The 13,742-nt window shown below is 38.4% G+C and overlaps 1 protein-coding gene across 1 annotated transcript in view; it reads right to left on the bottom strand.

Moving 5' to 3' along the window:
* The window catches only part of COG5 (component of oligomeric golgi complex 5), a 178,590-nt gene that overhangs the window by 15,314 nt on the left and 149,534 nt on the right, over positions 1-13,742 (bottom strand). The window contains exons 15-18 of the mRNA XM_030480895.1: positions 8,368-8,478; positions 6,935-6,997; positions 6,039-6,142; positions 4,436-4,673 (exon numbers count right to left, since the gene is read on the bottom strand). Coding sequence (XP_030336755.1) covers positions 4,436-4,673; positions 6,039-6,142; positions 6,935-6,997; positions 8,368-8,478 — 516 coding nt within the window. The remainder of the gene's footprint in view (positions 1-4,435; positions 4,674-6,038; positions 6,143-6,934; positions 6,998-8,367; positions 8,479-13,742) is intronic.

Consider the following 13,742-nt stretch of genomic DNA (forward strand, 5'->3'; position numbering starts at 1 on the left):
TTCTAGCCATTCACCAGAAGAGAAAGCTTTTAACAAGCAAGGGAGCAGAAGAGCTCTGAACTATTATATGACAGAAGCTGGCCTTGAAGGGATGTGGAATTTGTTTTCTCCTCCATACAGCAATTCCAGAACAGTTGATGTTTAAGTAAATCCTTCAGCAGTAATACCCCCAAAATAGCACACATCAGAAAATTACTTCCTCCTTCCAGTAAGATAGTTAGCATTGAGAATTAAGTGTATCTTAGCTTTGGTAGTTTCTGTCCTTGTAACTACAACTGTGATTACATCATCCTGCTTCTCTCACTTCTCCGGAAGAAACTAGAAAGGAAATTTTTTAGGAAAAAAATATAAGCAGCATTTTTACACTTGTATCATCATGTTTCAGCAAACAAGCCAATCTGTTTACATTTTTAAAATCCCAAATGCCTAATACTCTTGCTTTTTTAATGCAAAATTCCATACTGAATCAGGAAACCAGATTCTGACAATAGGCTAACCAGCAGATAGAAACATTTCTTCTGTACTACATTTTAGCATTGCCAACTTCTAGAGTAAAACCATTTTTCTAGGAAAATTCAATAAAACAAAAAATTTTTGTAGTAATTTACTGATAAAGACTTGAAGAGTTTGTGGCAGTGTTAACTATGCCCCATCAAAACTGCCTGAGCACAGTATTGAACAATACCAACACCCCCAACTATAAATCACATATAGATAAGGAATATATGAAGATATATATAGAATAGTATTAATTCAGACAGGGCCATTAAAACTAGTTCACTTGACAAGGTTCAAAATAATCAGTCATGACATGAGATGAAGGTCTTGGCACAGACAGTGGCTTCTGCCTTGTATGTCACTCCAAACATATATATGTACTATGAAAAGATGGGAAATCATGTCATGCCTTCATGCCATGAATCATGAAGATTCCTTAGTGTAGCAATTTCTAGACTAGTTTATTTCAATGTAGTTGTGATTTGTATTTGCTATTAATAAACAGCTATTTTCCTATATCAGCTTACAAACTGTATGTAGCAGACTATCAATTTCCATGCCAGATATTACTGTAGATTCTTCATTTCTTCTTAATAAATTTCTCAATTGATTTTATTTATATATCATTCTTTGCTAAATTGACCACTACTTCCATTGGCTTTTAGGAAGGCCTGAGCTACAAGCCACCAACCCAAAGTGTGCCTATAACAACTCTGAATACCAAGCAAGTTAAAACGTCCTCTTTTAACTTGTACTGGTACTCCCCAGAAACATAAATGTTGAAAACCCATCAGGGCTTGCTGGCTTGCTTGCCTTCAGGAGAACATTTTATTCAGTCTGACTAGTACTGAATTAAAAAGCAAAATTTGGGATTACATATGTGAATACTGAATTATGGTCACTTTAAAAACACAAAACAAATGAAAACAAACTGATCTAGGAATTTAAAGGACTGTACTGAAAAGTAATCTTGTACTATTGTCTGCATAAAAAACGAAAAGAGGTGCATTCAGCCTGTAGACTGGAAATATTTCAAAGAACGAGAGTCCCAAGGAACAACACAGTATGTGATGATAACTTTGCAGCACTGCAGACATTTTCTAGGGCTTGAAAAGTTTGTGTTCCTATAAGCACTGATCCTTATGCAATCATGTTAATGATATTCAAACATATTTCAAGCCTATCATGCCTCTGTTTACAGCTGCCACACTAGCACACACCTAGTCTTGCTGCTGAAATATCTGTAATGCACAGACAGCAAAGTGAAATACCAACACTGGAAACAGGGTAAGACAGAGAATTCAAGAGAATTAGGGCAATAATTCCTAGCCGGGTAAGTAGCTGCGCCTTACTCAAGACAACTGGCTGTTGTGCACCTCACCAAACTCAGCTGTGAATGAAGAGAACTTGAGGCCTCACTTTTTCCCCTCCTGTGCAGATACCTGTTGTTCGGAGGCAACCTATCAGTAAAACATATTTCCAGTGCAAAAAATCTCAAATCTGACTCTCAGCCAAAGCTATTGTGCTGAGTGTAAGGCAACTGTAACTGAGTGCCCTGAAAGAAAGGTGCACAACATCATGAGATACCCAAAATCTGATGCAACCCAAGATTGTCTGACTTACTGCATGCAAGTATAGGACTTCAAATTTACCAAAGCTTCTCAACAGATTTCTGCCCAGGTCTTTTGCTTTCAAATAACCATTAAAACACCAAAAGGTGTTTTAGATCACAAAAGCCAGTTTTGAGCCGGAACATGTAACCCTTTTCGAGTGCAGAAAATTCAAAATGATTCTACAAGACTCAGCAAAAGTAAACATGGTTTATAAACAAACCTCCTCCCACACACACAGTGTCTTTTCAGGTAGGTACTTCCCTTCGGGTTTGGCTTTAGTCCAATAATGCAGTGCCTTTCTGGGACTGATTAAAAACCCTGCATACAGCATTTATGGCCATTTGGAAAGGCTTATCCTTCCCATCAAGTCAGCAGCCCAGTTAAATACCTGCTTTCCTCAGTTCAAAGCAGCAGCAACCTCCCCTGTGGAGGAATCAAGTCTTTTCCTTGACAAAGCCACGTGCCCCATGGAGCATGGAAGTGACATGGGTCCTGTTCAGGATTACAGCCACATTGAGGCGAACGTGCCCAGGAGTCCTGGCCAGGTCAGAGCAACTACACCTTCCCCAGTGGGGCTACCAGGAGCTGGCATCACAGGCACATGCCAAAAACCCACCAGCTTTTTGGGAGGGGCAGACACACACCAGAAAACATGGATATAGGCAGCCTCCACACACAAAATGCTTTAGTCCTTCTTCTGTTATCCTAAGTAACAGGATATAGTGCCCAGGCCATTCTGGACACTGTGCAGCCCAGGGTGCCCTAAGGAGCACTGTGCAGAGATGCTCAAAGGCATAAAGTGAGCACCGAGGTGGCTGTATGAGGCTGGTTGGACCCAGACAGTTCTTGTCTTAACCTCAAAAATGAGCCAAAAATACGGTGCAATGTGAAGAAGAAAAAAACACAAGGCAGCCCCCCTGATGCAGCAACAGTTGAAGGCAGGAGACAAGAATTAATTCAAACCCTTTTACCATTTTTTTTAATTCTACAGTACAAAAGAAGAGAAATCAGAACATTTATTTTCGCACAGTTGTCCGTTCAGGAGTTATACTCAGCACTGTGGGGAAGAACATGCAAATCCCCCTACACTCAGATGAAAACATACCTTCATTTTTCACTTAAAAGGCAGCCCATGTCAGAAGGAGTATTATTATAATAATAGGTGCTTAGATCAGATGCTCTTTACTGTAGAATTAGGTGAAGGTAAATTTTCCAAATTTATATGACTGGCTTTAGTACTGCAGCATAAATTACAAAACTTATCTATATTCCTTTCAGAGGAAGAGTCAAATGTTCTTTTTTTTCCTCCAATTTTATGCCATTGTCTTCAAACTAGAGAAGGGAATGGAACCTTCTCACTGAAAGCAATTGAAAACTTCCCCTTAACTTCCGTAGTTAAAGGCTGTTTTGCTACTTTCGAGTAATGAATAAAAAAACTTTACTCAGGAGTATGTAACTCATAGGCAAATGATACAAAGCAGCCAGAAGCAGGAGCAGAGATGGCAGTGATTCCTCCCTCCCTGCCTTCCTCTCCTACTTCAGTTACCTATCAGCCAAAAGCAGCATTCAGTATGCATATAGCTGGTGCTAATTCCCTTTTCTGCTTGAATAATGACAACCCTTAGACCAATCTAGTGGATTCCTCTATTCTTTGGCAAGTTAATGACAGAGTATTATTACTGACAAATTATATTTGAATATAGTAGATAATGCAGACAGAGAGTGGATATTAGTCTGGCAGTTTGTTTTGTGTTTTAGTCCAGTGTAAAAGCTAGATAAAGCTGAGAGGCAGATAAGTCAATCAGGTCATGAAGAGAATCCCACAGGAAAACTGCCCTTTTGTTACCAAAAGGACAGCTCTTCCACAGCATATTGGTATTTCTTTAGCTTGTCTCCTCCACCGCAAGGCAGCTGAGTTAGCGATTAACCAGTGTGGGCACTGTGATATATAAAGCGATTAAGAAAGCGACACACTATTCCATTAAAGGAGAGAGAAAGAATGAAGTGAATGAATGGTGGCAAATGATAGACGTACCGAAGAGGTCAGACAAGCAGGATAAAATGTCAAGACACAGCTGAATATAAATGCAACGGTCACTTGGCTGTCAGACCTCCCTGAACGTGCCTTACAGTGACAAGGGATCTTCAACTACTTAGTGGATGCATTTCTCAGGATAGAGTATCCCATCAGAGAGGATGTTTAGAACTGGAATGCACCGATCTCTACAACTGCCTGTTTATACTTCGATGTGGACAACAGTACTGATACTTTTCAGTGAACACAGTGAAGCAACAGAAAAAACAGAAATCAGTATTGAGCGTACCTGTGCAAAATCCGCTGCAAGCCGCATCTTCCCACCTTCACCGAGGGGCCTTATTAGACTGGCATTGCGAATGAAAAGTTCAATTGCTCTTTGAGCCATGGCTTCAGTGTTATCAAAGACAAAGTCAAAACACTCAAAATGTCTGAAGTAGTCACTCATGACTCTCGCTATAAAACCCTGTAGTTCTTTCATGTACAGAGAACAAGGGACGTCTGGTTTTCCTGAGCCGGATAATGATCTGAAAAAGAAAGAAAAGAAAAAAAGAAATGGGGACAGCTAAATTCATCTTTAAAACACAACCAAAACCTATTGGATTCTTCTTAATTTTTTTTTCCTACCCCACGAAGTCATGGCAGGAATTGTAGTCTCATTTTCTATTGAGAATAAAGAGCGCTGTAGCTCCCTCTGAAACTACAGTCTCAAAAGATCTATCAGCCATTCCCATCCTAACAAGATAAAGGAAATCACCCCACTCCTACCCAACTTGCAGACCCTCCACCAATTTGGAGCCTAACCCTCAGATCCAGCCCCTAGATTTAAATGTCCCAGTTGTTGATTTGAAACTCTAATAATGGATCAGAAAACACAAACACATGTCACAGGGTTACTAGTTGAGCCTATCCCAAACCTGTTCTCTGTGTAAAATCAGTTTCCTAGATTCCTCCAAACCCAGTATTATAAAGTCAATCTAATTATCACAGAAGCAGCACCAAAGCTCTGTGACACAGACATCAATCATCTTTATCCTTCTTTGAATCACAGTCAGGCAAAAAAGCTCTCCCAAACTCAGGAACCTGAGTGTACAGGCTATCTAACAAAACTTAGCCTTTGGGTGGAATCAGAAACATGGAGAGAGCAAAATATTGCTAAAGAAAAAAAAAAAAAGAAAAAAGGAAACAGAAAAATTTAAAACACCTCTGAAAATATACTACTTTCAGTAAATTTCCAAGACAGGAAACAGGACATCTGATGATGATATAAGCAATGTCAGAACAGAGATAACAACCAAAATAACGCTCAGGAAGGAAGGCTCAGTTAAAGATAGGACTCAAGATCTTTGCAGATAAAGTATACTGGGAATTCTAATTAAAATGCTATGGGAAAACAATGTAATGCATTAAATCTGAACTGCCAATAGAAAAAATTTTTTGAAACGTTTCATATTCAATAATACTTCAGGAAAAAAAAGTGTAATTTTGAATCAGAGGTTATATGCTTTATTTTGAGAAACAGAATACTGACAGTTCTGAAGACTGTCCACAAAAAATAAGTTTTGAAAGCAAAAGGGGTTCTTTAAGCACAAAAAACGCCTCTGCTTGGCTTTATTTTTCTATTTAAAGTGACTTTCACTCAAATGCAAAACTTTATGAAAAAAGGGGGGGGAGGGGGAGGGAGAGAAGGAAGAAGACAGATGCCACTTGATTAATTTGTTTCAATAGGTAGGTGTAATTCTGCTTTCTCTGTTCATGGACCACAAAGCATCACCTTCCCCTTAATAAACAAGTGCTCTTGCTTCAAGGACATTGTGGCAGTAACAATCTATTATACATATGCAGGACATCTTACGAAAGCAATGTTATGTTTAAAAAATCTTTCTAGTTACCCAGAAAAATCTTCCTGGTGCATAGTGATGATAATAGCTTCTACTGAATCTCCTACAGAGTTCAGTAACGGCTGAACAGCACTACCCATTAGATCATGGACTGCCTAAAATAGAATAAGAAAAAGGCAGAAGTAAGGAAATAGAAATTAGAAGCATTTAAATTTTGACACCTCAAAAATACCCTGACAAACAGCTCATTTTAACAGCGCTTTTTATTATTCTGCATGAGAAACTGCTAGATATGAGGACAAAAGCCTAAGATAACATTTCTCTTTAATTGATTCTACCAGTAAAGTACAGAGATAAGGCTGTTTACTGTATCTATGTAAAGCCTTCCTTCAAAGGTGCACAACAATCTGGTATTCCTGGTTTGTAAACATACATGTTTTGATGCACAAGCTTCGTTCAGCTGTTCATTCCCCAGACACTGAAGCTGCCCTTCATTCCTCTCCACACAACCCCTCCCAGGTGTGTGCACAGCAGGATGGATGTGAATAGCTGTCATACACAGAGGGCTGCACGGCCATCCACATCGCACCCCTGAAAAGCACCAGGTAGCATATAAATCATAATTTCATGTGTGGGTCAGGGTGCATAAAGGGGTGATGAAGGATCCAGTTATTGCTGCGTGAATGCCGCACAGAAAGGCATTTATTTTCACGTCCCACCACTATGAGAATATTCTTGAATACAAATGGTACTCAAGCAGTTATTTTGGTACATACAACATATATGTAGCTGCAGATAAAACAAAATACAAATTTCTGAATATTTGTACACCTGTGACTAACATATACTGACACACAATAATACCTGGGAAAATAAGTGCCCATTTTAAGTATAACAGACAAAGCAACGCTCAGCCCTATCCCTGCAGCATATGGACATTCAATTACCTTTAAGGCAGTTGTGACTGTTTGCTCAGCAGCTGCTGGAAATGAGCTCTGATTGGTAACAACCTACAAATTTTAAAGTAATTGTTAATAGTCAACATTCAACAAATTATTAGAATCCATAATATTTAATCTTATTTTAAAACATACAGAGGTATCCCTAGTAATGAGTGGTTTACATAGGTATAGATAACTGTCAAATGGGGTTTATACAAACAGAATTTTCAAGGCACCAATTATTAGTCCTTTGCACTCAAATTTCCTATGGGCTGTGCTTCTGCCTTGGCAAAAAAATGATTCAGTTGAGTTCAACTGAAATTTAGCTGAAAGGTTAACAGGATCTGAATAAAAATGAGTGGTGTCTTCTCCCACTGCTAAATATAGAATTTATGGAGAACTATACAAGCAGCTCTATAGCAAGTACTTTAAAGAATGGCTGTTCTTTCTCAGTATTGTAATTATTATAATACCACTTGTTAAACAGCTGTTTATGTACAGCTATGACATTAGAATTAAAAGTCAAGGAATGATCTAAAGGAATATCCTACCAATTTACTTACAGTTATGAACATGATACACAATAGTATTTTTAAGCCAGATAAGTACTGAACTCAAAGACTGAATCATATCAGATCTCCCTCCAACACTAAGGCACATGAGGTTCATTACTGAATACATCAGAGAAAGCAGACTTAAAAGTTGATCTACCATCTGTTTGCAAAATCCAAGCAAATTTTATAGGCTTTTTAGCATTTTTAAACATTCTTTAAACATGTCCACAGTCAAGAGTACTCATGATCTTTTTTTCTCATCATGCTAGGATTTAAACACAATTAACTACACTATAACCACTGTATCTGTTTGCTTTAATTTACAGAGCCTGTGTAAGCACTGGCATCACTAAGCCAGTAAATTGGAATGATTCATAACTGTGCTTAGTCCTGAAAATAATGCCAGGCCAGACTTTTGTAACAGGAACAATGAATGGGGATATTTGTGATGTGCTGCTTTTCTTGATTTCACCCTTTCCTTCCTCTTTTCACTTTGGCCACAACTCTGGGAAAGCAGTGAGGGTCTTCTGAGAAAGATAAGCTTGGGCTGAGACAAGGATTATCGAGCTGACCAGTACAAAGACAGAGCTTACTTGATAAGGAAAAACATAAAGAGACCAGTTGTTTAGATTCACAAAACAATGGCTGTGAAATGTGATTATTCTCTATAAATTTATCTTTCACTCCTTTTCTAATACTGACAATTTGTCGCAAAGCAGTGGGCCAGCCAATTCGCAGAGTTGCACAAATGCACAGCAAGGTGCAGGTCTTAACCCAAATCGGGATGTATTTGTCAGAGTTCTCATCAGCTAACGGGAGAATACGCATGCAATTCAGCAAAGAAGTTAACCTTATGGCAACAAAACAAATACCAAGGAAGCCTACCTTCAGAACCGACTGGTGTAGTTTGTATAGTGAATTAACTACAGCCACGTTCCTCCTCTGCCCCTCCGTGAGCGGCCCAATCACCTGGCTGGCATCTCCTTGTGTAGACAGCTGCAGTGATTGCAGAAGTTGTTAAAACAGTACCAACTCTTTAAACAGTGCATCACCACAAAATTATACTTAACTGAGACCATGGCAGAAAGCCATAGGTCTTCCATAGCAATGTCCTTCCATTTAACTGTTGTCTTGATTCAAATTATTTCTATCTCCAGATAATATAAACTGAACAACAGGTACAGGAACTGTGAGAGACTGCTTTCTCAGCTCCCAAACCACAGTGCTCAGACCCAGATCTTTTGGAGATTCCTGGTCCCAGCATAACTTGAACATTGTTATCTAAGAGTCAGGTGAAGTCACCTACCCGAGGATGTAGTATAAACTAGCAGCAGCAGAACTGAAAAGGGTATGCTTTTCTGCATACCCTCAGTCCTTACTTCTGACAACTGTGCAAGCATATCCTTAAAAACTCTGTTTCTTCAAATAGATGGCTTACAGCTTTGTTCATATTAGTGGCTTGCAAATGAACATGAAGATAGAACTGCAAGGACTAAAATTGCTAATCCTGTCATTAAAGAGAGTTCTATCCGTGAATCTTCCAGCAAAAATAAATTTTAAAAAAAGTATTTCTTCTTATTTAGACTCCACAAAGCATGCATTTTTTATCATTACCACAGAAATCAAAGTTCCAGCGTGATACATAAATAGCAATTAACTACAGAACAGTCCTGTAAGGATACCACAGCATATGTTTGTAATTTAAAATAAAATCAATTCTAATTGGGAAAGAAACGGGAATTTTCTTGTGCACTGAAAGCTGCAGAAACATGAAGAATTGACAAAAGGCTATGTGAATTCTAGAAGTATGTCTAAATATTACAGCAAGAATAGCTATCAATAAAAGGCTTCACAGAGAGATCTGACTAGTTATCTATATTTCAGATACAAAATTATCCACCAGGAAACTCCTGAAGATGCCTAGCTCCAGAAGTCTCTCAGTGAAAACATACTCAACTCATAGAACAAGTCATCAAGAGACTTTTATGAAGCGTGTCTTTAAACACAGCTGTAGGTCCTACAGAAAACTTCTAAACTAAAATTAAATATACACTAACAATTGTTTAAGAACAAAAGAACAAACATAACATAAGCATTTTTAAGTTACGAGAAACAGTGAATCTTTACTAGTGAAAAACTATTCCTGAACTTCCCATACCTTCCATTCAGCATGGACACAGAGAGCATGCAAGCAAAGTTATCTAATATTTGCCAGCACTGCTAATAATGAAGTTTTAGACAAGTTCTTGCAAGCAGACGGGAACTCAAACTTATTCACAGCACTACGGTGGCAATATCAGTTCATTTCCCTGGGATTATTTCAGGATAAATAGGTTTCTGAGGCCTTTCAGAGGGAAAAATCTTTTCCAACCTATCTTCAATTATTTGACATCAGAACACATCTTTAGACTAGCTGACAAATATATCATCTCAGCATCTTCCTGCTTCCTGATGAGAACAGCCACGTGAGCTACATACATCTGTGTTTCCTTCCTGATATTTCTATTTGACAGACCTAACTGGTTCTAAGAATTCTGCTTCTCACGCTTACAAGAACCAGCCTGTCCACCCAGCTGACCACCCTCCCAGACACAAGTAACTTTTTTTCCCCACACCTTTTTAAAGCACTGTATGGACTATTTGTGTGGATTTTGCACATTTGCAACTAGTAAACATAAAAGACACAAGTAAGACAGTAAAATTTTACACCCTAGTCACTTTAATTTCAGTTCTTCAGAGTCTATTGTAAAGGTTTCACAATTTCCTCTTCTCAGACATTATGGCATTTTCTTAGACATTAGACTGTGTCTCTCCTGCTGGTGAAAAAGCCTAACCGATAAGTAAAACCAGTAATAAGGACAAACATCATCCTTCTGCAGCAACAAGCAGCTCTTGCAGTCAGCAATTATGCACAACAGCTTCACAGGCAAAGTCTAAAAATGCCTTAAAAGCAACCATTTCTAAACAATTTCTAAAACTATTTGCCATATTATATTCCCTTTAATTAATCAAATTGAACTTTGAGAGCGAGATGTGTCGACCCCTTGTTTATCATAAAATCACTAGTCCAAAACAGAGAGGCTTGGAAAACTTGACTTTTGTAACTAGCAGTAGGAACTAGGCAGCACAGGGCTCCCCAGGACCACTTCCTCTGAAGGTGTGCCATGAGAACACGTGGTACCTACATGGGTAGGTGTGCCCTACCACCATGGGAACACGTGGTATCTACATGGGTAGGTGTGCCCTACTATCTACAGAAGAAGTCTCAGGTGGTCATTCCCTTCTCTTGCTGCCACCACAATGATTTCTATGACCTTGCCTGGAGGCAAGAAGGTTCTGCACTGACTCTGTCCAACAAGGTTCATGTACATACACTTTGTCACTGGCATGTACCTGGATTTTGGGTAGTTTCTCATTAATCCAATATTCCAATGCCTCAGACTGAATTCTTGACACCTCTAATATCTATTGTACAATCATGCATCCAGGTAGGAAAATGCTATCATTATGTCTCCTCAGTTCCAACAAACCGCGCTTATGCTGGCCCATTTAGTATAGACACAAATCATTCCTCAGTTTATTTTCCATCATACCAGGTTTTATCAATGATACACATTCATCACTCTCATTTATACAGCAAGTACTTTTGAAGTTCAGTGCTGAACACAGCTTATGCATTTAAGCCCAGTGGTAATGTAACTCTTCTGTTATCTGCCCACTCGGGACCGCACTATGAAAATAGGTTAAGTCAAGTAAGTGTGAAGCCTAACCACATCCACTCAGATGAAAGACAGTCAAAGGGCCTTCTTTTTGATGAGGGCACTAGAAACAAAATGTGATGTCTTTTTAATCAGTTAGATTTATCCAGAAATGTAGAAGGCCAGATGGGTGAATTCATGCTCAGCAGAAATAGGGAGGACAGAAGGGGTGACAATCCCAAATCAGAATCTATTTTGGGAAAGAAACAATTAAGACACAAAGCATAGCTGAAGGACCAGACTCCATCTCCAGGGATCTGTCAGTCACTCCGGGAGTTAGTCTGGCTTGAGGCTGCTAACTGAAAAGAAAACAGGAACAGAAACCCTGCTGAAGCCAGACCTGAATGAGCAGTAACAACAAGGACTGTAACTGTTCCACTCTTCTGTATTTGTCTTTAAGTACAGCAACTGATTTCTTACACTCTTCACCTTAGCTGAGTAAACCGTTTCTGCTTTTACCTCAAACCCTGTCTACTATCCACAGCAATTTCATGGGCAGCAAAGGCACAGGCACCCTATTCCCCAGGCAAGCAGCAATGTTACAATGGGTTACATCTGTTATGACCTCTCTTTGCCAACATTAGCTACCAGCACCCTTTTGCATAGACCTGCTTTGGAAATATGTCTTGAAAAGAACTAGATCTGGATTTTACATTTTCCTATGTTTAATACCTAAGTACAGACATATAATTTGACAGCACGGATTGGATCTCACATGTTGAAACGTGCTGTGATGAGATTCCTTTGGGTTTAAATTCTTGTTTTCACCATGAAGCAATAAATGCAGAATTTAGATTGGGATGTGAATCAAAAAATCAGTTCTCCCTTGAGTTATAAAAAAACACTAACTGAGTTTGTCTTTTTCTTGTAGAAAAGCTCAGGCTATTGATACATCTTTTCCTATAATTTGTTTAGTGTTTCAAAGTGACTAACTTCCCCTCTTTCAACAGGTGGCAGCTCAGAAGAGACACTGATTTGTGAGCTGGTTTGTTACCATTTCCTTCACAGACTAAACATTCTGTGAAAAAGCTCAGTTTCACACTAAGTAACTGAGATCGTTTGTGCATCCCTATTGACAGTTTTGGAGAACTCCATTTATTCTCTACTCCAAAACAGCCTCAGCAAACCCACTCTCTAAAGAGCAGGAATTAGCATCATAATTTAGGAGTACAGAGAAGATCTTAAATCAAAATAAGACAAAAGTAGTGCTGCTGTAACTCTGGTATCACGAGACTAATGTGTTTTGATTGCACAAATTGAACTCCAATTGTCAAGCTGACATTTTCAAGAATAAATACATTCCTAATAGAGGCAGCTGATGTGGCCATACCTCTGGCAGAAAGCAATCAATCCATCTGGCAACTGGCCTCCTGCCTGCTCATAACAACTTATAAAGCACAGAATCCATTTACAGAATTTCTGAGTCAATAGGGCTTGGCCCTGGGATTTCTCCCATAAGCTACAAATAATTGGGATGATTTACTATTAGGTTTAATGTTTTCCATATGGCAGAAGGAGTCTTTTACAATCTCTTTCCACCTAAGAAATACAAATGTTTACTAGAATAAGTTTGCTACTTTTTGTAAAAATATGACACCGTTAGCAGAAAAATACATAACAATCTGAACTCCACTGGGTATGTCACCTATTGGCTACCTAGAGGACAATCTGCAAAAAGAAGAGTCATAATTTAGAGGTTCAAAGTGTAGGATTTGAATGAATGTGTTGGGGCAAATGAGGTCCTTGACTGATGCAGATAAAATAAAACCAATGTTCCGCTTTAAAAAAACCCCCAAACCACCAAAACCAAACAAACACACAAAAATCCCACAACAAACAAACAAACAAAACCCAACTAAAATTTAAGAATTGAAGAATAAGTCATAAATAAGAATTTATGTTCTTGGAATGACTTCTAATGTTTCAAAGAAGAAGAAATATTTCAATACATGAGGAAATCTGTGAGTTCAGGCAATAACCTAAAATGTACATAAACCCATATATATATCACTATATTGTACACTCAGGACATTCTTGTCGATTCCAGAATATCTTTTTTTTTGTTTGTTTTGTTTTTAAATTTGTTTGATTTTGTACTTTAGAAAAGGAGCTTCATGGTGAAGGCATCAAAATCTCATACAAAATACAATCGTTATTTTGGGAGGAAAAATTTTAAGGGACTGTTAAGTCCTTGACCAAGAAAGAAAACCGAACACCATGCTCATACAATTCATGCTAGAATAACAGCAATCATCGAACTGCTCCCTTAAGGTGTATTTCTGTTCTGTTTTGGTTTTCCTTCCTTCCTTAATATTTTCAAAAGCAGAAGAAATGGAAGAAAAGCAGCAAATGGTCTTTCTGTAACAGGAAAGACAGGATCTATCTCTAAACCTATGAATTATCTGAGAAGAAAAGCACTCAACAGATAATCAAAAGTAAGTTATGGTTCATTGTCCTTAAATACTGAGATGCTTTAAAACAACTCTGCTATCAGAAAGCACC

Source organism: Strigops habroptila, chromosome 3, assembly GCF_004027225.2.
Source record: "Strigops habroptila isolate Jane chromosome 3, bStrHab1.2.pri, whole genome shotgun sequence".
Lineage (NCBI taxonomy): Eukaryota > Metazoa > Chordata > Aves > Psittaciformes > Psittacidae > Strigops > Strigops habroptila.